Source organism: Sinohyriopsis cumingii, chromosome 15, assembly GCF_028554795.1.
Source record: "Sinohyriopsis cumingii isolate HCF-2022 chromosome 15, ASM2855479v2, whole genome shotgun sequence".
Classification (NCBI taxonomy): Eukaryota; Metazoa; Mollusca; class Bivalvia; order Unionida; family Unionidae; genus Sinohyriopsis; species Sinohyriopsis cumingii.
In genome coordinates this window covers 149,197,882-149,220,773 of record NC_142975.1, presented here as the reverse complement: position 1 = coordinate 149,220,773, position 22,892 = coordinate 149,197,882, and the positions used below count along the sequence as shown (strand labels likewise).

Below are 22,892 nucleotides of genomic sequence, written 5' to 3'. Positions count from 1 at the left end.
CTGTTCTCTCTCCTGTTTCTGAAGTCTGTACTTCTCCGTCCATTCTTCTTTCTCCTTCTTGATTTCCTCTCTGAAGGGCTATTCTATCAGGTCTTCAGTCACTTTCAAGATTCTGACATTCTCTGCAGGTTTGGGTATCAGGCTTTGCCTGACACGATGTAAAGTTACGTAAGCTTCGTTCAACTTGGCTACTCTTGAGCACATCTTCATAGGAGGATGAGTCAACAATGGATGCTCAGACTGGAGACTCCCCCGTTTATATGGTTAAAGCGCGGACGCGATAGAAAACGTACCTACACTGTTTAGAGTTGAAACGCTAGGATAGCTTGATTTGAGGGTGAGAGATAGAGAGAAGTCAAAGAGCATATTTCATCATAAAATGGTAAACAAATTACATACGGATTTTCTTTCTTCAAAACACATTTTTATTCAAATAAAAAACAACTAATAATTAACAATAAACAATTTTTTGACAAAGAACAAACATTTTTTTCTAATAATAAACTATTTTGGACAAGGTTGACAACGTTGTGAAGTGAAGTTAGACTTCCACTGTTGGAAGTCATTGGACCATTGATGTACACTAAGTTTCCTAGCTAATGACAAAAGATAACCTTAATGGTCACAAAACCATCGATCTACTTTGTCATCGTTTCTAGAAGAATGACGATCAAAATAAGTCACTGAATGTTCTAAAGAATATCCAAGATTGCGTTGATAAAGAAAATACACACAATATTGTCCACACACCATGGAATATGCGCCTTGTAAATTTTGCATTATTGAATCGTCTCGTCTGGGCATTTCTTCTCACGAAGTCAATGGTATCGTCTTGCAAATATGGCAATCCATTCGAATCAAAATATTCCACACAACCTTCTCTAGGAAAGTAGACGTCTACCCAGTGGGTTCCTGGGAGATGACTGTCGTCCGTGTTGATGACATAAGCTTGATGGTCTTGAGTTTTGCGATGAGGCAGTTCATCTTTAACACACACGACAGGATTCCAAGAAGCAATGTACGAACTGTGGTTCAAAAGGTAATAAAGTTCCCAGATATCCATTTTTGTGTTGTTTTTACTTGTTGTTTTTCTTCACAGGTAATGATAAGTGATCAATTCAATCCTGACTTTCTCCTTGAAAATGTCTGACAAGTAATCGTTTCTTCTTTTCGTCTCTGCACTCTGAGCCAAGAGAGCTTCGATGTGATTGATCTCTAGAGTCATCAGTGGAGGAAAGGAATGTTCACACAAGTCTTTATACCACTGACGCAACACGGCTTCTTCCGAGATTACACTCCAAGCTTCGTTCAGATATTCGTCCAATGTTTCTTCTTGACACAGCAGCAGGCATGTATCGTGTTGAGTTTGACTGTGATGATCGTTTTGACATCCATAGCAATCTTTCTTGATCAATTCCGTAATTTTGTCTGCCAGGTGTTTGGCAAAACAGGAGACTAAATGTTGTTCTTGTTCTGGCCATTTGGACTTCATCACTATGTCCTTTTCGTCTTCGTCTTTGCCTTGCGGTTCTGCTTCCACGGTAATCTTCCATTCCATATCCATAGATTCTCCACCATTCAAAGAGGGATTACAGTCTTTCATCGGTCCTAATAGTCTAGAATGACTTCTCTCAAACTGTTGATTTCTATGGTATTGTCGAATTTGGCATACAGGATGACGTTGACGCGTTGTTACTCGGGCAAGTAAAACGTGCCTTTTAACACTTCCCCGTTTCATGTCTTCCAATTTATAGGGTGACGGCCACGCACTCGTTCAGTGACACGAAATAATTCGGTAGTCCAGTTGGGTAAATAACCTTTGTCGAAAGTGCGTTTGGTTTTGCCAATGCGCACCCAATCTCCTACTACCAACACTCCGCTTTTCTTGGGGACAGCCACCGTCGGAAACGTACGTGCCCGATGTGCCACGGGAGTAGAAGTCGAAGGTAGTGGTGGAGGTGGTGGTAATGGAATGTCTTTGGTCTTCTTTTCTTTTTTCACTTCTGATTTCCCTTCTTTCTTTTTCACTTCTGTCGAAGGAGGAGTGGCTATCATCTTTTTAACCCAGTTTTCATTTCTTCTCGTTGGGGTGTGAAGGAAGGGGCCAACAAGGACGGTGAAATCTTACTAGAAATGGGAGCTGCTGAAGGTGTTTGGAAGACTTCTCGCACATTTTTTCCTCAGGCTTTCGTGGGGTCTGTCCTGACCACTGGGGGTAGTGGTGGTGGTGGTGGTGATGTACTTTTCATCATGACCTTAAAATCTTTCAGAGTGGGTAGAGCTATTTCGTCATAAGCTTTCTGGTGAACGAGTTATAGTCGTTGCAAGAGTTGACCGTACTTTTGCGATTTTTCTGTTTCGGAGAAATCACGGCGAACCATCAACGACTGCAACTGGTGTTGTAGCTGGGACATATCGGTCAAATTCGGATTAGGAGACAAATGCGGGATCAGTTGTTCTTGCCAACGATGGTATTGTATCCATCGTTTGCAAGGCACTAAAGCCAGTTTTCGTCCTTCCATTCGATGTCAAGGGTCACGTCTGAGATTTTTAGACTTCAGAGGTCCATTTTATCTTCTTGATCCCGTTTTATCTTGCTCCCACGAGTCCTCTCAGCATGGTTAACAATACTCCTTTCAGCAAGGGTCCTAACAACAGAGGCAAAATTCCTCCGCGTTGTATCAACATCTTCTTCTTTTGATAAATGGGTATTTTCTTTTGAACCATTTGGCGAAAAACGTGACGATGTTTGGCTAAGCATTGTTTCTGGTGTTTAGACAAGGTATCGTACCTTTCAAGACGTTCAGACAACATTTGCACACGGTATCGATGATATCTTTGGAGGCGGTTTGAATGAGTTTTGTTCGCATGGGTGGAAAAGCTTTAGACAGGACGGACAACATGTCCCCATGTTTGACTAAACGAGGAGGCAGTCCTTTCCTTTTCTTTCCTTTGGGTTTAGAAGAGGGATGGCTTCTGGAGGGTGACATCCTTGTGTGTTCAGAAGCAAAACAACACTGATACACATTCTTTGCCTCAGGCCTTTTTTATGCTGAAACGCGTCGCCACTGATTGTCTTTACGTCGTATCAACTTGATGACACGGATCACGCGTCGTGGAGGGGTTCGAAACGGACTAAATCGGGACAGTTCTTGTTTTCACAAATCCAGTAAACTCTGTAACATACCCGATCTCTCTTGGACTTTGATTTTGGGAGCAGGTTCTTTGTGAGCACTGCCACTGCAGCTAAATAGGAAGAAAGTGTCACAGCTGAAGGAGAAGTTTTTGGAGCGCGGGTTTCCGTTGTTTCATCAACTGAGGAAGAACGGGTGTCAAATTGAGTCTGGCAGACATCACCAACAATGCAGAAGTGGAAGAACCTGAGGCTACCTAAGACATGGTCACCGTCACTGAAGGTCGTGGTTTGCGAATGTCAAGTTGCGTCATGGCTGAAGAGTCTTTCCGCGGGTAGAAACTGTTTTCTTAGGTTTTTTCTTTTTTGCCGTCTTAGGTAAACACGGTCGTTGTGCCATTTTACCCTACAAGCAATTTGTCATCACATTGGCAAACGATCGCCTTCCCCCATGTTTCTCCACGTGGTCTAAAGTGATGCCTTCCTGCTCACAGTATTTCTCTTTGAATTTATTTTGGTCTTCGGGAGTGTGGCACCAGGAAGGATAGCCGCTGGCTTCTTGTTTCAGTTTTAAAAGGGCATCCACGTAGTCTGCGAAAATGCCTTTCAGGTCCAGAGCTTTGAACAATTCTACGTTGACCCACGTTCCCGTCAAGGCGCCTTCTTCGTGGGTGTGCTGACAAAGCTGGTCTTGATTGCACGTTTCGGCACAACTACGGCACAAGGAAAACATCAGATTTTCTCGGCAATGGTGAGGTAACACGGGATGGTACAAGTTCGTGCGAGGCAAGACTTTGCATTTGTCAATCCTTCGTATTGTCGAATGTTGTCCAGGTCGACGTGTTCCGTCAATAATTGCGGGTGCCCTGCAGGAAAGCGACAATATTTCCACACGTAAAGTTACAGCGAACACACGTCCAAGTATTTGATTTATTCTCCTTTCTCTTCGTCAGCGTGGTACAGCAAACAGGTGGCCTTCGTCCGTCCTCCGTACAAATTATTCCGCGAGTTCAGGGAGTCCACCAGCTTGTAACGTTCGACGATGCGTTTAAACTCGGGATCGGTTTTCAAACGGTGATCGTACTCGTGTTCTCACATTTCAACCACTTGGTATCCTTGCTATTCTACCTTCAAGCGCCTCTGACAAGTGGCCTGGTACAAGATTTCAATGGTCCGTTGTAAAAGTGATTTTTCGTGCCACGTTTATAGTAACAGCGGAGACATCCGTTAAATAAGCAACCGTTAAACTCGTACATGATCTTGGGGTTTTCTAAGTCCCAGCCATCCACCGAATAGGTTCCGATGGTCTTTTCTCCTCCTCCGTTGCGGGTGTGCTGAATCCATTTGTCTTCTTTGTCACACAAGTAATGTAGCCAACGTAGGGCTTTCACCGAGTACTCAAGTTTGACAAAGTTCGTCATATGAGGACAGCCAGTGTGTTTTCTGACGTGAATCGTTGGCGGTACACTAAGGAACACGATTTTGGAATGGTGCATGCTTCTTTCAAAGGATCGATACTCCGTGTTTCATGAACAGTTCTCGAAATTTGCCACAGAAACGCCGTAAAATTTCCACGTCCGAACGACAATACTTAGTACCAAGCGTAGAAAGCTTCTCTTTGTTCAGTACGCATGTTGTCGGGTCGTAGTAGTGAGCCTCATGCAAATGGGGTAGAACGGCATGTCGATTGGCTTCGGTATTGAAAAAGTGAGGAAAATAACCTTTGGCCATTTCTGTCATTCCAAACGTTTTAGGCATTCGACTCAAAGGCATGGCCAAGTAGTTCATTGAATCTTTAAACTGTACTTGTCCCACTTGCACGGAAATGATTTTGGCTCCGTTCAAAGTCATTTTAGGACGTTCGGTACTTTGTTCCGTATAGTATCTCAAAAGAAACTGCCCATCGTATCCCGAGAAATTGTGAGCCATTACCATGGCATCTTGACTCCACGACTCGTCGATGGGGTCTAAGATTCATTGGGCGAAATCGGCTAGCTTATTCGGTCCTCGAAAGATTTTTTCACGTCCTCTAAAAATCTTACTGCAGTGAGGAAAATGACTAAAGATAGTCTCTTGGATGCACTTCTCGCACGCTCGATGAGGAACGCAGAAATTAGGAATTAGAATGCCAGTCTCTTGCATGCATTTGAAATCGAAAAAGATGAATTTGCCTTTCTTCTGGCCATCTTCCTCCTCTTGTTTGGAATGGTATTTTTGAATGTAGCATTGGTGTTCCAAGTCCACGATTTCGTGACAGATGTGACATCGTTTCTTTCCTGAACATACGTATGCCTTGACATTATTGGTATGTATGCCTTGTCCACAAGTAGGGCACACTCTCAGCAGTTGACAAGCACATTTCTACTGTGAACCTTGCGTCTTCAGATGATGTTGGTAAAAGGCAGAGCTGACAAAAGTGCGCTGACAAGTAGGGCAACGCACCTGTTGTTGTCCTTTGTGTTGCTCTCGGTTGTTATAACCATGGTCAGATTTATCGCAATGATAACTGTATCGTAGGAATGCAGTGATACTGGCGATGGCATCGAAATGTTCATCGAGATAATAGACGGGAATGTATTTTCCGGCTTTGAAGTATTTGCTTCAAAACAACAATGGTCCACGCACTTCTTGAGGGTGCACGTTCAAGGTGTAGCGGAGAGCCAAGACGTCTAGCAATGTTTACATTTCAGGAATGCCACAGGATGTGTCTTTGGATAGACCCGCTTGCTGTAACAGGACTTATGCTTCTCGTCGTTGTTTGGCACGATTCGATGTTTGAATAGTTTTCCAAGCACTTTTCCATTCTACTGTGTCGTCCTTGTCGGCATACATTCGTCCAACCACCATGACACCGGCTAAACACATCTGGTCTTGATGGTTGTTAATTTTAATGAGTCTCTTTTTGGTGCTGCGAAGGTCGTCCACCAATAACATCTTTTTGCGTCCTGTCCCGTGGGGAAGAGAAACGTGGGTCGTCTACAGTGTCGCTTTTCCATCGGTGATGTGAAACTTGTCGTTGGATTTTGCACGTGTTGCATTTTGTCAATGACTTTGGAAGGTATTAATTCTGCTGGGCTGCTAAACTCTATCCAAACGGGGGACTTTAAGCTGTCGTGATGAAGGGAAAGTCTCAAGCGATCGTCTTCTTTGGCTTGACATTGTCGTTGCAGAGTGGTTAACAAAGAATCACACACCTCGGTGATGAAGCCGTCTGCTTTCTTCAGCGGTACATCGAACTTGAAATCTTTAAACTTCACCGACGGACTACTCACCTTTCTTTCTAGATAAAAGTTAAGATACTTGCTATATCTGTAAGAAAGGGCATTGGTCTTTAATGTCCAGACCGTCAAAAAAGCAAAACAGGTGTAGGAGAGACAAAAGTCAAGATACCTGTTATCATTGTCAAGAGAAAAGACATTGGTCTTCAGAATGCCCTATTAAACAACAGGAGCTAGAAGATGAGATGGGTTCAGAACAGGAAGAAGAGGTACCCTCCCAAAGGAAAAACCCAGACACGTGCAGAAAGAGAAAAATGAGAAGAAACGAAGAAGAGGAGAAAGTAAGGACGAAAGAGGAGGAAAATATGTGAAAGTGAAGAAATTTATTTAAAAAAACAGAGTGAACAAAGAAACAGAGGAAGTCTATGAACTTTTTAAAGTATTGTGTTGTGTTGTGAATTGGATTGTAAAACCTTTGTACCAGAATAGACCAGACAGAAAACATAAGTGCCTCTTGGTTTTGATTTTTTAGAATAAGGACCTACACTCACACACTCACTCACTTACATCATGGGTAAAAAGGGGCTTTTGAGTTTTAATTCATTTTGCCAATTGAAATACTATCTCTTTTCTAGAGAAGTGGGTGGCCCTGAAAAGGACCGTTGTGTATTTGTTTGTTTAAAAAAACAACTCAAGAACGGAACGTAATCATCTTTAACTGCCTTAAGCCTTTGCCACGGCCAAGGCCTACTTCTGGATTTGTTTCTATCGATGATGATTTGATAGAAATCACTAGGGGTGGTATCGCAGGCGTAGTAACAGGGTTGGGTTGTTTGGCTCGGGAAGGTCTTTTTCTCTTCGGTTGTAATAAAGAAGTCTGATACTTTTGTTTCAGACTCCTTAACTCTGCTAAAATGTAGAAACGTACTGTTACCGTTTGGCTTTCACTATTCTCATTCTCTCCTAGACCTTGTTTCTTCTCTGCTGATTCTTCCTGTCGTTTCCTTCTTGCCTCTTCTTCTTCTCGCTGTTGCTGTTGCAGTAAAAAAGTTTGTTCTGCTTCCTTCTGCTGCTGTAAAAATTTCTCCCATTCTTCTTTCTGCCTCTTTTTAAAATCCTCGACGTGTGGTAAAGAAGGAGAAGGTGGCGAAGGTACCGGTACCGAAAAAAATTCTTGAGAAGAAAGAAAATCGACTAAATCCGCTGCTATTCTATTGCTTCCCGTCTTCACGGCCGGTGCACCCCAATTCATTGTCTTAGTTTTCGTCATGTTTGAAAACTGTGTCCCATGGATTGACTGCGCACAGACGTTAGCGCATCCATATAGGGAATGTGATGTAACAGGTCGCTCTCTTCGGATTGGAAGACTGGCTCCGTGTTGTGACTGAATTTTGGATTGCGTGTTTGGATTGGTGAATAAACTCAATCCGTTTCCATCCGCCCTTCCCTATAAATAACGGCAGTTGACTGAATTCCCTTCACTGTTCTCGTCACAACATGTGGACAAACGTAGAATCATATACTCTCGTAACGTCGATGCTGTTCCGTACGGACTTACCCATGTATGTCAGATCATCATGGACAATTATCCGGATTACGGATACTAGTGTTTAGAAAAGAAAAATTTATGTGGAGAGACAAGGCTGTTTGAAGAGAGTTCTCATCTACGGACCAGAAGTCAGAAGAAGTTTGATGAAGAGAAGACCTATGCTATGTCCTCTCTGTTAACGGAATGATGTTAACATAAACTCAAAGGCACTTTTCAGAGCCACTCATATGCTCGAAAAGATTTGCTTTCTTGCCTCACAGTTTTTGTAGGTGTTATATAATTGTTTGTCTGTTGTATGTTGTATAAGTTATCTCTTTATCTTTCCCGCCAGGCGTTCTAGGTTTTTCCCCGCTGTTTGCTCCGATTGAATTCAGCCCCCTTGCTACATTGTTGCTAATCGTCAGTACCGTAACGTCACCTTACCTGTCCCATTCCTATTGTCCGTATACAGGCCCAACCTTTCTGTTGGTATATAGCCCCAGGTATAATATTTGTCCGTATAGTTCCCCAGGTGGTCTGTAATCTTTTTTTCCCATTGTCCGTAAAGTGCCCCCCCCCCCCTTTCACTACTCATATATCATAGGAGCCTTAGTGCCATATATCCAAGGGGCCTTAGAAATATATATCCAAGGAGCCTTAGTACTATATAACCTAGGAGCTTTAGTACCATATATCCCAGGAGACTTAGAACCATATATCCTATGTTTGAAGTTTAAATGAAGATAAGAAAGTTATACGAGTATTGCCGAGGGAACTAATAAAATAGCTAGTAGTGAATTGATATGTGATGAGTATTCATTATTGCTGTAGTTGTACTTATTATATGCTCATTTTTCCCCCGTTAACTTTACATTGTCAGAATTGTGCAGTATTACCCGATACTGAATCCGTGAGCTAATACACATATAGCATTCACGTGCATAAAGGAACTACTTTCTATTGTAAACAAACAATGGTCGCGGACGCCAGCACTTTTGATTTGTAAACAAATCATGTACACTCGCGTAAGAGGCGCTTTACGTTGTGGTTGTTTAAATTTGTTTCTGAATGAACTAAAACAGATGTTTCGTGGACTGCCACATACCAACTGCTTATGGCACATTCCGCGTTGATACAATGTTTCGGATTTAGGTTAGCTACATTATACAACAGACGCAAGAAAAGGTCCTTACAAATAACATACATATGACAAGTCATATACTGTCTTCTTTAGCTGGCGATAAGAATGGCAAAACAAATATACTTACAGTTTTGCATCCTGAATTTCCTCAAAATGCACTTTCTTAGTTCTGCAAATCTGAATTACATGAGCCATATCATAGGTTCTCAATCTTGATTACACATTTCGAAATTGTACTGTAATTTCGATGATAAGTGAAATTACGTCCTACTTACTGCATTCAAAATGAAGTAAGCATTAAATTCCATAGCGTCCTTTTGATAATTGCAATTGAAAGGACTTCATATTTTTCCCACATTATGATTTCAAACATTCAATGACCGAAACAAAAACACATTTGCAGATGTCAATACGCTTCTCCCTGGCTTCGTCAGTCCCATGTATTTTATGTGGAATTGTCACATACAAATGCAGTCCATAATCACGAAATTTCGTACAATCGAAAAACATACCAAAATCTATTCATTCCAGATCAAATGGAAAAGTTGTTGCAATGCACATTCATTCACAATATGACTCCAAATTTCAATTTTAACTAAACCAACCATTTTCTTTCGAAAGTTAAGTCGAGCGCGACTAAGTTTAAATTTATCTGGGCGGAGTTATGTGCACAGTAATGTTGTTGTTGTGTAATGATGAATATGGGCTTGTGTATTTAGTTTGGAATACGGCATGCATTCGTTTCCGTTGTTTCTTGTAGTGTATTTTGCTTATATAATTAAGCCTTAGGTAGAATAACAAAATGAGCATAAAATAAAAAAGTGACTGCATTTGTATGGGAAAATATGAACTCGTTTTTTTGGATGGATATACTGCGCTCCCAAGGTCGTACAGTATTACATCCAAAAAACTCGTTCATATTTTCCCATACAAATGCAGTAACCTATAAATATTCATCGTGTTACTTCTTTTTCTTACATACCGCATGATGTGACATAATGAAATCTTGAGCTGATGCATGTACTCTTTCTTTCATGACTGTATCTTCAGTTCTATGCATAACATAAGATGTTTTTTTTTTACCGCGATCACTCTTTCTTGCGAAGATGATAGTAATTGTTCGTATTATTTCAAATAAAAAGGTCGCGTGATAAGATATATACTGCGATAAAATATGTACTGCACTTTCCAGTTCATTTCTAAACCTGTCTCTTTTGTTTGTGTTGTCATTATCATCATCTCATTTTTGCACACTTTTTTAATAATAAGTATTTAGACTTTAATTCTATTGTCAATTATACATTTTTTCACACAAGTCGTAGGCTGTATTTAAAATCTAAATAAAGTAACAAGAAAGAAGCGAAGAAAAACTAACTTTCTGGGTTGATTGCAACACTGTTATATCCTTTCCTTGTTACAATCAATTAATACAATCACGTGTTTTATTTGCTGGATACCAGAATTTATACAAACACTCTAGCTTCCCTGGACTGTACTAGTAATGATATTAACCATGCAGTTGGCAAGTCCATTAATAACCCGTCCACGATGCTTACTGCCGGAAAGCTATGCTACATTCCATCCTTTGTTGCAAATTACTTATATTGGTTTGAAACAATCTTTGTCTCTAGTTTTAAAGTTTATGCTCACCGCATCGTCAGCTTTGATCCAAGATGGCGAAGGTATCTGCGCATGCACAGCAGACATATACTGTCTGTATTGGTGGCAAATACAGCATGAGTTTTATTACAACGTTGTTGTTGTTGTTGTATGGTTAACGTCATTTTTCAGCACACGATAGGCTATACATGGCAGCCAGTATTAATGGAGGAAGAACCCGGAAAGAACCACCGACCCACGAAAAGCTACTGGCAAGCTTTCTCACGAAAAGCTACTGGCAAGCTTTCTCACATATCCACATTAGCTGAATCCGAGACTCGAACCCACGCAGACAGAGGTGAGATGGCAGGGATCCGTAACGGAGAGCGCTTTAGACCACTCGGCCACTCGGGGCCCCCTTATTACAACGTAGATACAACCATATTGCGGCCTGATGTTTGCACATACTATTGCCAACCATCTACTGTGCGTATATTATAAAACGGTGGTCATTAACTGAGTGATTATATCCGTTTTAATTATGTCGAAAAGAAATGGTTTAACTGCTGTTTTAAAGAACAGAGACATATAAATTGTACGATATAAAATTGATTATTTTCTGCCAAATTCCAAAAATTCTCAGTTTGGAAAAAATGTTACAATAAAGGTAATGCATGATTACTTTCAGAAATTTAGAAAAGAGAAAGATTTTGTATAAGTGCCTGGCAACATAGCGAGACGAAGTATCAATTATTTCCCTTCGTGAAATTAAATTTGGTATACTACATAGAGTTAGATGTGAATTGAGTGTGTGCGTGCTTTATGCCTGTATGTACGCATGTGTGTTTTAACGGACGATGAAGTTTTTTGTGTTTCATATACTGAAATGTTTAATATATTGTTAATCAATGATGATGAAGCTTCCACGATATTATGTTACGATCATCACTAGCTAACCTCCTTTATTTTAAAAACTGTTTCAATGCCAACAACAAGCAATGAACTCGATATAAGCATAATCGATAACGAAGAAATTGTACCATAGACACCGGAAACATGAATTCTTTTGAATATTTTACATTTCCTATCAACGATTAGTAAATATAAGGATCGCCAGTAATGTGAAAATACTAAATTGACATTTTTTTCATCGGTAAATTGGTTATTGCATAATGCCTTTGCGTTATTGCTTATCTGTGTAGGTCCAACTACTGGCATTATGTGTTTTTCTGAATTATTATTATTATTATTATTATTATTATTATTATTATTATTATTATTATTATTATCTATGTAGTAGATCTTTTTATAATTCAACATGTGAAATCTACCGACATGACTTAATAATTCGATGTTGTTAACGCTGCGTATTTTTGTGGACTGGAAACCTTGACCACCATCGATGACAAAGACAGAACTACCGTTATATTATGTCCGAGCTATATTAGGCAGCAGTAAAACCATTTATATTTATGCCAGTAACATAAATTGTTTTATGAAGCCTCTGTCTATGTCTATGTATGTTATTAAACCAATAACAAGAGTTTTATGAAGGTTCTGTCTATGTCGATGTATGTTATTAAGCCAGTAAGATGTACAGTTTTATGAAGGCTCTGTCTATGTCGATGTATGTTATTAAGCCAGTAGGATATAGTTTTATGAAGGCTCTGTCAATGTCTATGTATGTTATTAAGCCAATAAGATGTACAGTTTTATGAAGGCTCTGTCTATGTCGATGTATGTTATTAAGCCAGTAAGATGTAGTGGCACTGTTTATACTGCTGAATGTTATAGATCTGCCTGTGCAAGGACATTTGTTACGTCTCAAACTGAGAACTCTAAAAATACATACATTAATGTAAAAACTGATTAAAATCATGCCAGTATATTATTTCATGAGACGTGGTGGTACTTTTTTTTTTAGTGTACCAATCGACTGCCATGCGTCTACAACATTAGGAAAGATGTCATTATATCCTATTAGATAGTTCTCCTTTTGTCTGTCTGCCTGATAAGATACCATTCGTCAAAAACGCAGCTCCTATATACGTTAGTTTGAGGTCATACAGCGAAATGCTGAGATAATTATCGTTTTATGAAATTGAAAACTTTAGAAAAGGGCATTATTCGTTAAATAAGTAAGAACTGGGACAATGTAACCTCCTTTTTATTCTCAAAAACAAAATTAGCTAATTCTTTAAATGCATTAGTTTTAAAGTCCAACCAAAGCTTTGCAAGGCTACAATAGTTGTTGCTTGAAAGAAAGAAAACTGTATGACAGAATGGGCGAATGATATTTTTTCTTTTCGTTATTAAAGCATAAGGTAACTGGAAGTTGTATATAACACTGACTATAATATTAGTTATTTTCGTTATGCAAATCACGTGACAATAATTTAAACGTGATAATACATTCTAGGAGTCTTCTCTACCCTTTAACCAAAACTGAAATATAAACATGGAGGGACCTATAAGTAACTCGAGTGTGTGTGTGTGTGTGTGTGTGTGTGTGTGCGTGTGTATGTGTGTTGAACCATGTGATTAATTGCAGTTAACAATGTAATAGCCATTGTATTGCAGGAATATGCAACAGTTCGCATGCCTTTTTTCTTTGAAATGATTTTAGAGTGATAAAACAACCTATAAAAATTGCAAAATACAAAAGAATGCTTTTTCAAACAAATTTAATTAGAAACTTTAAGTACAAAAGTAGCAAAAAGGGGAATCTTGCCACAGACTTTGAATATATCGATTTTTGAAATTATCATCTGACAATCTGTTAGTTCAACATCACATATAAAACGCCAATAACCACTTATGGAGAAATGTCCGTGTGATTTCATTTTCGAGATATTTCCAGCTTGAAAACAAATTGTAAAATATATGCTCAGGTAATTAAAAAACACTTTCATGATCATGGAAACATCAAAATTTTAAAGCTAGAACGTTCGCAAAAAGAACAACGCGGACAGTTCTCCGTGTGCGGTTTTATCGAATGGGTAACATAGATCAGCGTGGGTATAGGCGCAAGACTTGGGAACCGTTAATTATGGCATCAACAGTTTGTATTCCTCTAGGGTATCCTGCGATTTGGTAAGGGCGTGATATTTATTAAAGAGCAAGATCACATGGTCAGGTAGTGTAAATCACTCAATATATTGTCTGTAATTTTTCACACGCTCTAATTTTCATTAATTTATCAATCCATAATTTTCTTTTAATTTTTGTCTTTCAATATTGTATACAGAGAACTTATTTTAATTTAAATTTCTCGTACAATTGTTACAGAATATATATTAAACTGCTTATGAGTTGTGTTCTTATATGTATAAAAGAAAGATAAATCATGGTTATACTGTATGAAACATACAGGCAACGCAGATTATTTCGCGACCTCTTTTTTTCGCAGACAACTTCGGACTTCAGCATGAATTAGCGATCAACTGGGATTGAACTTCTGCTTTTTTAAAAAAATATATTGGAAGTATCGAAAGATGTTAGTCTATGATTTAGACTCGTCCAAAACTTATACAATGCTTATTTCACGTGAAAATGTAAGTAATTAACAGTAAATAAATATATTTCGTTAAATCAAAGAATGGTACCTTAACGTGCCTTTAGTTGTTCTAACCGCCCCCCCCCCCAAAAAAAAAATGTCTAAAACTAACCTTGAATTCCATTCAATTTTTAAGAGCGGACATTTTTGGTCTGATAAATTTCATAAAATTTATATTTGATACAACTCCAAGCAATATTTGAAATAACAAAGAAACATTAAATAACCGAACATAATCCACAAGATTTCGTGGAAACCATATTGTTGGCACATTACATTGTCTCTGCCATATTGTAAAGTCCCTATGTAAGAAACAGTCATTGCATTTTCTTAAATTACAGAGTTGTTTGGCAGATTTATGTACGAGGTATAGTACCCTTTGGCATCACAGTATTGCAAAGAATTTTATACCATGCAAATATATTCACTTCCATCTAAAATCCTGAATTTGGACTCGTATTCTGATGTCAAGAATCACAGCATTACAAAGATTGCCATGTCAACATGTTTTCCTCTCATATTTCCATATAAGAGACGGGTCCTTGGTGGACAACAGTGGGTTTGACGATGGCTGTTGGCTCTTGTGAAGTATAGGCTGCAGACCCAGGAGGTCTCGACTGATAAGATGGGGATGCTTTTTGGTGCCGGTCGAATACCGATGTGTTGGCTGCTCTACGAAGCTGCACGCTATAAACGTCATCCGTGTTCTCGGTATCATTTCTTGATCGAGAGAAATCGTTCTTATCCGCTGAAGGCATTATGTAATTACCTCGAGAACTATAACTGGGCATTTTATTTGGTGTTGGGTAATTTGATGGGCGGTCATTTGGTGGCTGAAAAGCATGTGATCGGTTACTAAATGTGTCAGAGGACTGATAGTTTTCAACACTGGAAAGTCCATTATTCGTAACTTGAGACAATCCGGGGTTCTTATTTTCTGCAAAACTGTAATTGTCTATGCTTCTTCTAGAATGTGGAAAATAGTTTTTGTTATCGTTATTCACGTAAGTGTTGTTATTATTATTATTTCCTGGCGATGGATTATTACTAATATTAGAAGAATTTTTTACTGGAGAAAACAAAGAACGATTCGCGTTTAGATCAGACCTTGGTGGTAGGGGTGGAGATTCGTCTGCCTCGTTGTCATTTCCAGTTTGAATTCCCTTTCTAGGACCTACAGGTGTAGACGTAATTGTAATAGGTTTTGCTGGCAAAGGGGGCGGTGAGTTATCGTGGGACATTTTTGGAGCATTGTGAGCTTCATCACTATCTTTGTGACATTCAAATTTGTCGATGAGTGATGTGATGGAACGGACATTCATTGGAGCCCTGTTACCTGGAGTAAAGTATCTCTGATTGTCATTCGAATTTTCTCTGGCCGCTCGCTGTGGAGTACTTTGCTGGGATGCATTTTGACTAGAACCACCCTGATTGTGTAGTCGATCATCATACCTTCGGTAAGGGGTGGCCGTATATACAGATAATGATGATGTCGGTAATCCTTTTTGTGGCGTTCCATGATGGTACGGATCGACTTTAGAAATTTCCTTATTATATGAGTCCTCGTTTTTGTTTGCAGTGCCGCTTATTTTATCCCGCAAAGCATCTCCATATACAACAGATTGAGCTTGTTGTCTCGGAGCATAGAGGGGATCGAATTTTCCTTGATTTTCGTACGTATTTATAACCTTCGCTTTGTACGTAGGGACTGGATTTGCTTGGAATCTTTTAGAGTCCAATGCAGCGTTGGCACTGACACTGGTGTTATCCCTCTGAGGAGAAGAATTTTCAGAATCACTGTGACCATGTCTGTAAGTGTCTGTCGTAGCTTTGCTGGATGTTTGAAGCGCATGCAAAACATCAGATCTGACGCGTGAATCGTATTGTTTGTTATTGTTATTCACGTCATTCATCGGGGACACAATATTGACTCCAGTTGCCCTTCTCTCAGGAGAAAGAACTCTTTCACTTGTCCATGGAGTCTTCAAATATGTGTTACTGTTGACAGGATAAGCATGGTCTATTGCTGCATTACCTTCGATAGGTATTTGTTCCGGCCGCGAAGTCAGTCGCTCCCTTTGATAAGAATCAACATTATCATCGTTCTGACTCTCTGTTTCAAGCCTACCGTATCTATCAAACTTCAAGGCAGGTTGGGTATCAGGAGAAAATTTTGAATTGTCTGTGCTGAGTTTCGAATCTGGTGAATCCGTTTTATCTTGGTTTTTCTTAACACCATTGGAGCCAGTGAATCGCTGTACAACTGAGTTTCTGAATTTTGCAAAGGATTTGGAAGGACTTGTAGTTTTATTAATTTCTTGTACAGTGGTGTCAGTGCCTTCTACCTCACGTCGAACAGATTCTCTTTCTCTTTTCAACCATGATTTGAGAGAAAACTGCTGTGACTTTTTTTGACTTGATGCTGCCTCCGCTGATGATATTTGACTCTTGAGCTGTTTTGACTCAGGTTTTGGTGGCGTCTCTTTCAAATAATTCCGGGCCAGTCTGTCATATTGAGATTGGTTCTCATAGTTAGGTGTTGCATCACTGAACGAAACTGGCTGAGCACCAACAGAAGATAATGTGCTACTTGTTTGAACACCAAAGTTGCTGGCAACGACTACTGGTGATTTGGGAGTGGGTTTATGAACATCGCTGGATGTTGGTGGGGTGGAAGTCAATGGTTTAGGCGAAGCGGACCGATAACAATGGTCAGATACAACAGCTCTGTTTTCCTCAGTCTCGTGCGGTTTATGACTTTCTCTGGATGTTTTCAGAGACACTGGTGTTTTTTCCAATTCAGTTACATTTTCTAGAGATTGCATCCAATTGTCAATGTGCTTGAGTTTGCTGTTTTCAACTGGATCCCGTGACTCACTTGTTATAGGATGTGTTGCCATTACTCTATTTATATCTGCACGAAAACTTCCGTAGCCGTGAAGACTGACTGCAGACTGAAATTTAAAGAAAATAAAGCCTTATTTTACAGACCAGGCACCAATATAAATATGTGAAGTATTTTTCAGAACTGACATAATATAACACTCTTTAAAACTTGTAAAATGTGAACAGATTTTATTGGGGGTAGGGGAAAACTATATAGACATTTTCTATCGTGTTGCCTCTCAATGTTAAAACCAGAATATACGCAATTTGAGTTCGGATGCGTGTAATTTGCAATCCTCTGTAGGTAATAAAAACAATCGGTTAAATTCGTATGAAACTCTTCTTTCACGACAATCGTCAATGTTCAGCACAGAACGGACCTGGTATAAACTCAGCATCATGAAAGTTCAGCATATAACTGACTCTTGTATAAAGTCAACATCATCAAAGTTTAGCACAGAAATGACCTTGAATAAAGTCAACATCATTCAGTCAATTAAATAAACATACCAGCTGGCCTTTGTATTTGAATTCCAGCTCAAATCTTTCTTTTGCCAGCCTCCGGTGGGCAAGCTTCCAGAAGTATTTGCAGTCATGAAGAAACAAGGCCCATATCTGGAAAAAATCTTGCAGGGTCACCTAAAAGAAGAAATTTGATTCATAAAATCAAGTATGTACATATTTATGGAAAAAGCGTATAGTTCCATATCTTCATCATAGTATTGTTTCTCTGACATTGAATGATCTTTTCCAGAATTAGTGTCAGAACTGGTTGAGAATATTGCCAAAACTTGTGGTCGGAATGCTTTAATCTTGTTGGTCTTTCTGTTGCCAAAAGAAACTAATAGTGATCGGTTATTTTTGTTAATTAAATACTTGAAGAAAGCCAGTTTTAAATAAGTGATGTTTGTAATTAAAAAATAGGATTTTATATATATATATATATATATATATATATATATATATATATATATATATATATATATATATATATATATATATATATATATATATATATATATATAAAGCTTTAAGCAATTATCGAAAAAATACATGGTACTGTAATCGACTTTAAAAGACTTTCTATTACAAAGTATTGACAAAGACATAAAAATACTTCATTGGCCTCCAAGACAAAGAATGAAATCGTCTTCTCAAAATGGTCTCGTGTATCCTGCAGAACCTTCTCCTGTTCCCCTATCACTTCCAGAGCTGAAATAAGGTATCCTTTATATAAATAAAATGAAAATTTCACAGACTTATCCTACATAATGGACAACGTGTGTGACATAATGAATATGTTGTAGCACAACTGTCCACTCAAATGGAAAGTTGATGACAAATAGCTGAAACATATTTCATCAGGTAACATAACCATCCTTGTATGCCATCTAATACTTAATTAGTTAATTGATTGATTATGGTTCTACGGCGCACCAGTACTGTAAGAATATATAGCGCCACAAAAAGGTTCTATCATAAATGATACATGTACGAAATAATGCTTTTACGAAAAAAGGAAAAAGACAAAAGATGAAGAGGATAATATATAAAGGTTCCCTATCAACGGATAATGTAAATAGTGTGTACAAAGAGCAAAAAGGCAATAAAAGATATTTTGGGGTCATTAATATTACACGTGTGGTTTAAAATAATCAAATGAAATAGGTGGCACACAAGCTATATTTTAAAATAAATTTTCAACTTCCTTCAAGACATTTAAAGTACAAGACACATTTTCTACAACAAAGAGCTTCTTCTTGTGCTGCGTATCGTAGCGATGATCACGTGTAGGTTGGAGATCAAAACAATCTATCAGGAAGTGCTTTGTGATAAAGGATTTCTTGCAAGAAACATACTTGGGTGCATCTTCATCGTTTAATATGAAGGAGTGTGTTGTTATATAAAGAATTCGTCATTACGAATGGCTCTGTAACAGGGAAGCCTTTCGCCTAAGGAGGGTTCTACAACATGGAGCATGTTATTGACAGCATCATTCCATAATGCCTGTAAGATTTGTATGGCTGGCTTAAAAACAGTTAATGGCATTTTAGGCAGCAGTATCGTGATAGGTACACAGCTCCGTATGTTAATGTTTAATATTGGTCAGTTTTCGAACTTCCTATTGTGGAGTGGCTGGAGTAATGATAGTGCATTGGAGAGGATGATAGGGTTTAAGATACTTTTGGTTTGAATGTATTTCAGGGCAAGGTCTATTGCTTTGATTTCTGATGAAAAATATCGATGCACCATCCGGCAAATGAAGTTTTGTAGTGTGTCTTCTACTAATGAAGTCTGCAGCAGTATTTCAATTGTATGCATAGGTCGATTGCATATTAAGAAATCATAATCAAATAGGGAACAGTCCACACCAAAAGCCAAACACTTGGTGATGTTATTAAGTTTGATGTTAAATAGTCTAACAGATAAAATACTGCCCAGTGGCACACCCATCTCTTGTTCGTACAAGAGGGAGGAGCCTACTCGTACGTTGAATTCTCTGTCTGCCAGAAAGTTCGATTTAAAAGTAGGTAGACGACATTTTAGACCCAGATCATGCAGGTCATTAATTAATCCGTACTTCCATTTTGTATCAAAGACCTTTTCCAAAACGATGAAAACAGCTACTAAATGTTCGTTCTTGGTAAAAGCCTCGCGAATGAATGTTTCTAGTCTAACCAGATAATCGTTGGTATTGTGGCCATATTGAAGTCACATTGGAAAGGATATATTAAAACGGTTAGTCTCCAAATACCATGCAAGCCTTACAGTGATCATCCGTTCAATTCTATTAAAGACACGGCTTGATAAAGCAATGGGACGGTAGTTCATGGAATCTGTGCTATCAAGGTAAGGATAGCACAGATCCTATGAACTACCGTCCCATTGCTTTGGTAATAAGTATTACGGCGGCCTCTTTCCAAGTTTTTGATACATTACCAGCAGTCAATAATAAATCGTTGAAAATTTAAAAACAGCTATTAGTGAGGGATCCGGGTTTCAAATACTGGTAGTGTATCTCGTGACGCCCAGTGGATATAGCATGGATCTTGTTTAAGCATCCACAAGTTCCAAAAGCGAAAACGACAGGTTACAACTTCGTAATTATTTTATGTGAATTTTAAATGCTTATTCTTTTATTTACTTTTAATCTTTCGAAAATTTGCTTGGTACTTAAGCGATTCTGAATTTTTAGAAACACTATCAGGAGGTACATTTGCTACATCATGTTTGGAGTTGAAATTTTTCATTATTTAATTTTAGATGTCGAAAACAGTTGCATGTCCCTTACCGTTTATTTTGTAGCTCGTGTCACATACTTTATTCAAACAAGAACGAGAGCTTAAGGTAGAAACATAGTTTTTCCATGATATTCTCTTACATTCTTTAATTGTGATGCGACCTTTAGCTCGGAATATGCAGTACTACTTAAATTTGCCGGCTTCGGACCATTTCTAAATCTTTTCAGTGGTTTTCGGCATTATCTAATGGTTTCTTTACAATCTTCGGTGAACGATGGGGGGGGGGATTTTTTTGTTGTTGTTCTTTTACAGTTAGATGAGGACTTAGGAATGGATTCTTCTGCAATCTCAAGTAAAATATCTGTAAAGCACGAAACAGGATAATTGAAGTTCATATAGGTATCTCTACTAAGTCTAGTTTTGCAAAATTGTTTCTAAATTGATCCTGCGCTAACAAATGTCGTTAAATCTAAAAACCAACGATATCAGACATCAGTCGGTCTTCTTTAACTTCCAGTATAAAATTGGCTCATCGATAGTAGAGACATTGGGGACGTGGTTGCTGGTGTGAAGATCATCACTAAATCATAATCCAAAAGGAGAACAAATTGTCAGGTTTATAATGTATATGTACCCGTTCCCAGGTGTAAACAGGTCGGCAACTTGATGTTATATGGACACATATCAGGTCTGGAAATGAAACTTGTACCTTTTTGCCACTGTCATTTATGTAGTTTGATCTCCAAATAAATGTTATAAGCATTGAAATACCTGAGCAGAACAACTAGGGTAGGCAACTGTTGAACTAGTTTGTCTGATCTAATTTATTGCAACTTTGTTTCTGGTGATACACAAGTGGAACAAAATGTAATCAGTCGATTAAGAGTGATGCTTACAGCAATGGCTTGCAAACCTGAGTTTAATGGAAATACATTATACGGAGCCCTATTGTTCACAATAACAGAAGCTCCTCCTAAGTCGATATTTTGAGAGCAGGTGTTAAAAAGGGGTAATATTTAAGTGTAATGTTGTCTGCAATTTTTAAAAGGTTTCCTGCAGACACAGCACTGAATGATCGTGTTCATTTAAAAGCAGAAGAATATCGTTGTCGCTAGTTTTAAGTCCTCGGCAATTCATAATCTACGATGGTGTTCATCGTTATGAATTAAAAGTAGAGATACTATAGCAGTTAGTTAAGACCTTTTGTGAGGAAACACGTATACCGGGTATATGCTTATTCATCGGGATGAAGTAAGGGGTTCAATATTTTGATTGTAGGTTAAAGCCGCCCTGATTTGAAAATTGGTCTATATCTAAAACTTATTAAGGCTCTATTAGTGATAAAGACTTGGCAAAGCTGGTTTTATATTGTTAATAAAGGGTATACTAGCTTCCGAAAACGAGTTATTGTATGTCTTTGTGCGACTATATAATACCGAGAACTACGCAATCGTAGCATTCATACCTGCTGCAAAGAAATTCTCTGCAGTAACTCTAAAGCTATCAGTTGGTCTTGTTGTATCCTTGTTCACTTTGGGGTCCAAGAGCTGAAATAATATCAGAAAAGTATGAAAATATTTTGGCATGAAGAATATATATATATATATATATATATATATATATATATATATATATATATATATATATATATATATATAGTCTAACTTCACGATGTAATAAATGTGAAACATTATTTCTATATTCAAAATGTTATAAATGTGAAATAGTATTTCTACAGTCCAACTTCAATATGCAATAAATGTAAAAAAGCATTTCTACATTATAACTTCAAATCATAATGCAAAATAAGGGACAAGCATTCCATTAATAAAAAGGACATCAATAACGTTATTTAATTTGAAAACAAGGGACCGTCTTCCTGCAGACGAAAGCTAGTAGCGCTAAATATTTCATTGGAAATTAAAACATCAGGCATAGAAAAAAGAAGCAAATACCTTCAAATATACATCTAAAGCAAGAGAGTGTTTACTTAGGTATTTATACAATTATGTTGCCATGGTAATCCAAAACTGTAACCTACCTTTTCTCTGACACTTCTGAGATCAGAATACAAGTTACTGAGCGCATCTTGGACACCCTCAAAGGAAACCTGAATAGAATATATATATATATATATATATATATATATATATATATATATATATATATATATATATATATATATATATATATATATCTGTGTGTGTGTGTGTGTGTGTGTGTGTGTGTGCATTTTTACGTAAGTTGTATATATTACAAGCTGGTAAGAACTGATACCAAAAGATTTAATATAAGAATTACAAAAAATCCCATACTGTTTGCAAGTCATCTAACATCGTGTCGACGTATATTATTATTCTCCTAAGAATACAAATTGAAACAAGTCATGTGACGTTAATGCCCTATCCATACAGTGCAATTGAAACTTGTTTCAATAAGCAAGGGGAAATTTTTCAGTCAAACGGAGTGACCAAAGTTTGTCATAAGACAATAGTACTTATTCTATATATTTTTACTATAAAGTTTCCTTTTAATTTACAACACCCTTCGACAGTTATTGGTCGTAATTAAAATCCGCCATGGACTGTT

General features: G+C 38.1%; 1 protein-coding gene across 1 annotated transcript in view; it reads right to left on the bottom strand.

Moving 5' to 3' along the window:
* Positions 1-13,286: 13,286 nt before the first annotated feature.
* The window catches only part of LOC149783040 (uncharacterized), a 35,117-nt gene continuing 25,511 nt past the window's right edge, over positions 13,287-22,892 (bottom strand). Inside the window, exons 12-16 of the mRNA XM_089934634.1 lie at positions 22,345-22,413; positions 21,769-21,850; positions 18,179-18,273; positions 17,572-17,700; positions 13,287-17,129 (exon numbers count right to left, since the gene is read on the bottom strand). Coding sequence (XP_089790760.1) covers positions 14,691-17,129; positions 17,572-17,700; positions 18,179-18,273; positions 21,769-21,850; positions 22,345-22,413 — 2,814 coding nt within the window. The 3' untranslated portion in view covers positions 13,287-14,690. The remainder of the gene's footprint in view (positions 17,130-17,571; positions 17,701-18,178; positions 18,274-21,768; positions 21,851-22,344; positions 22,414-22,892) is intronic.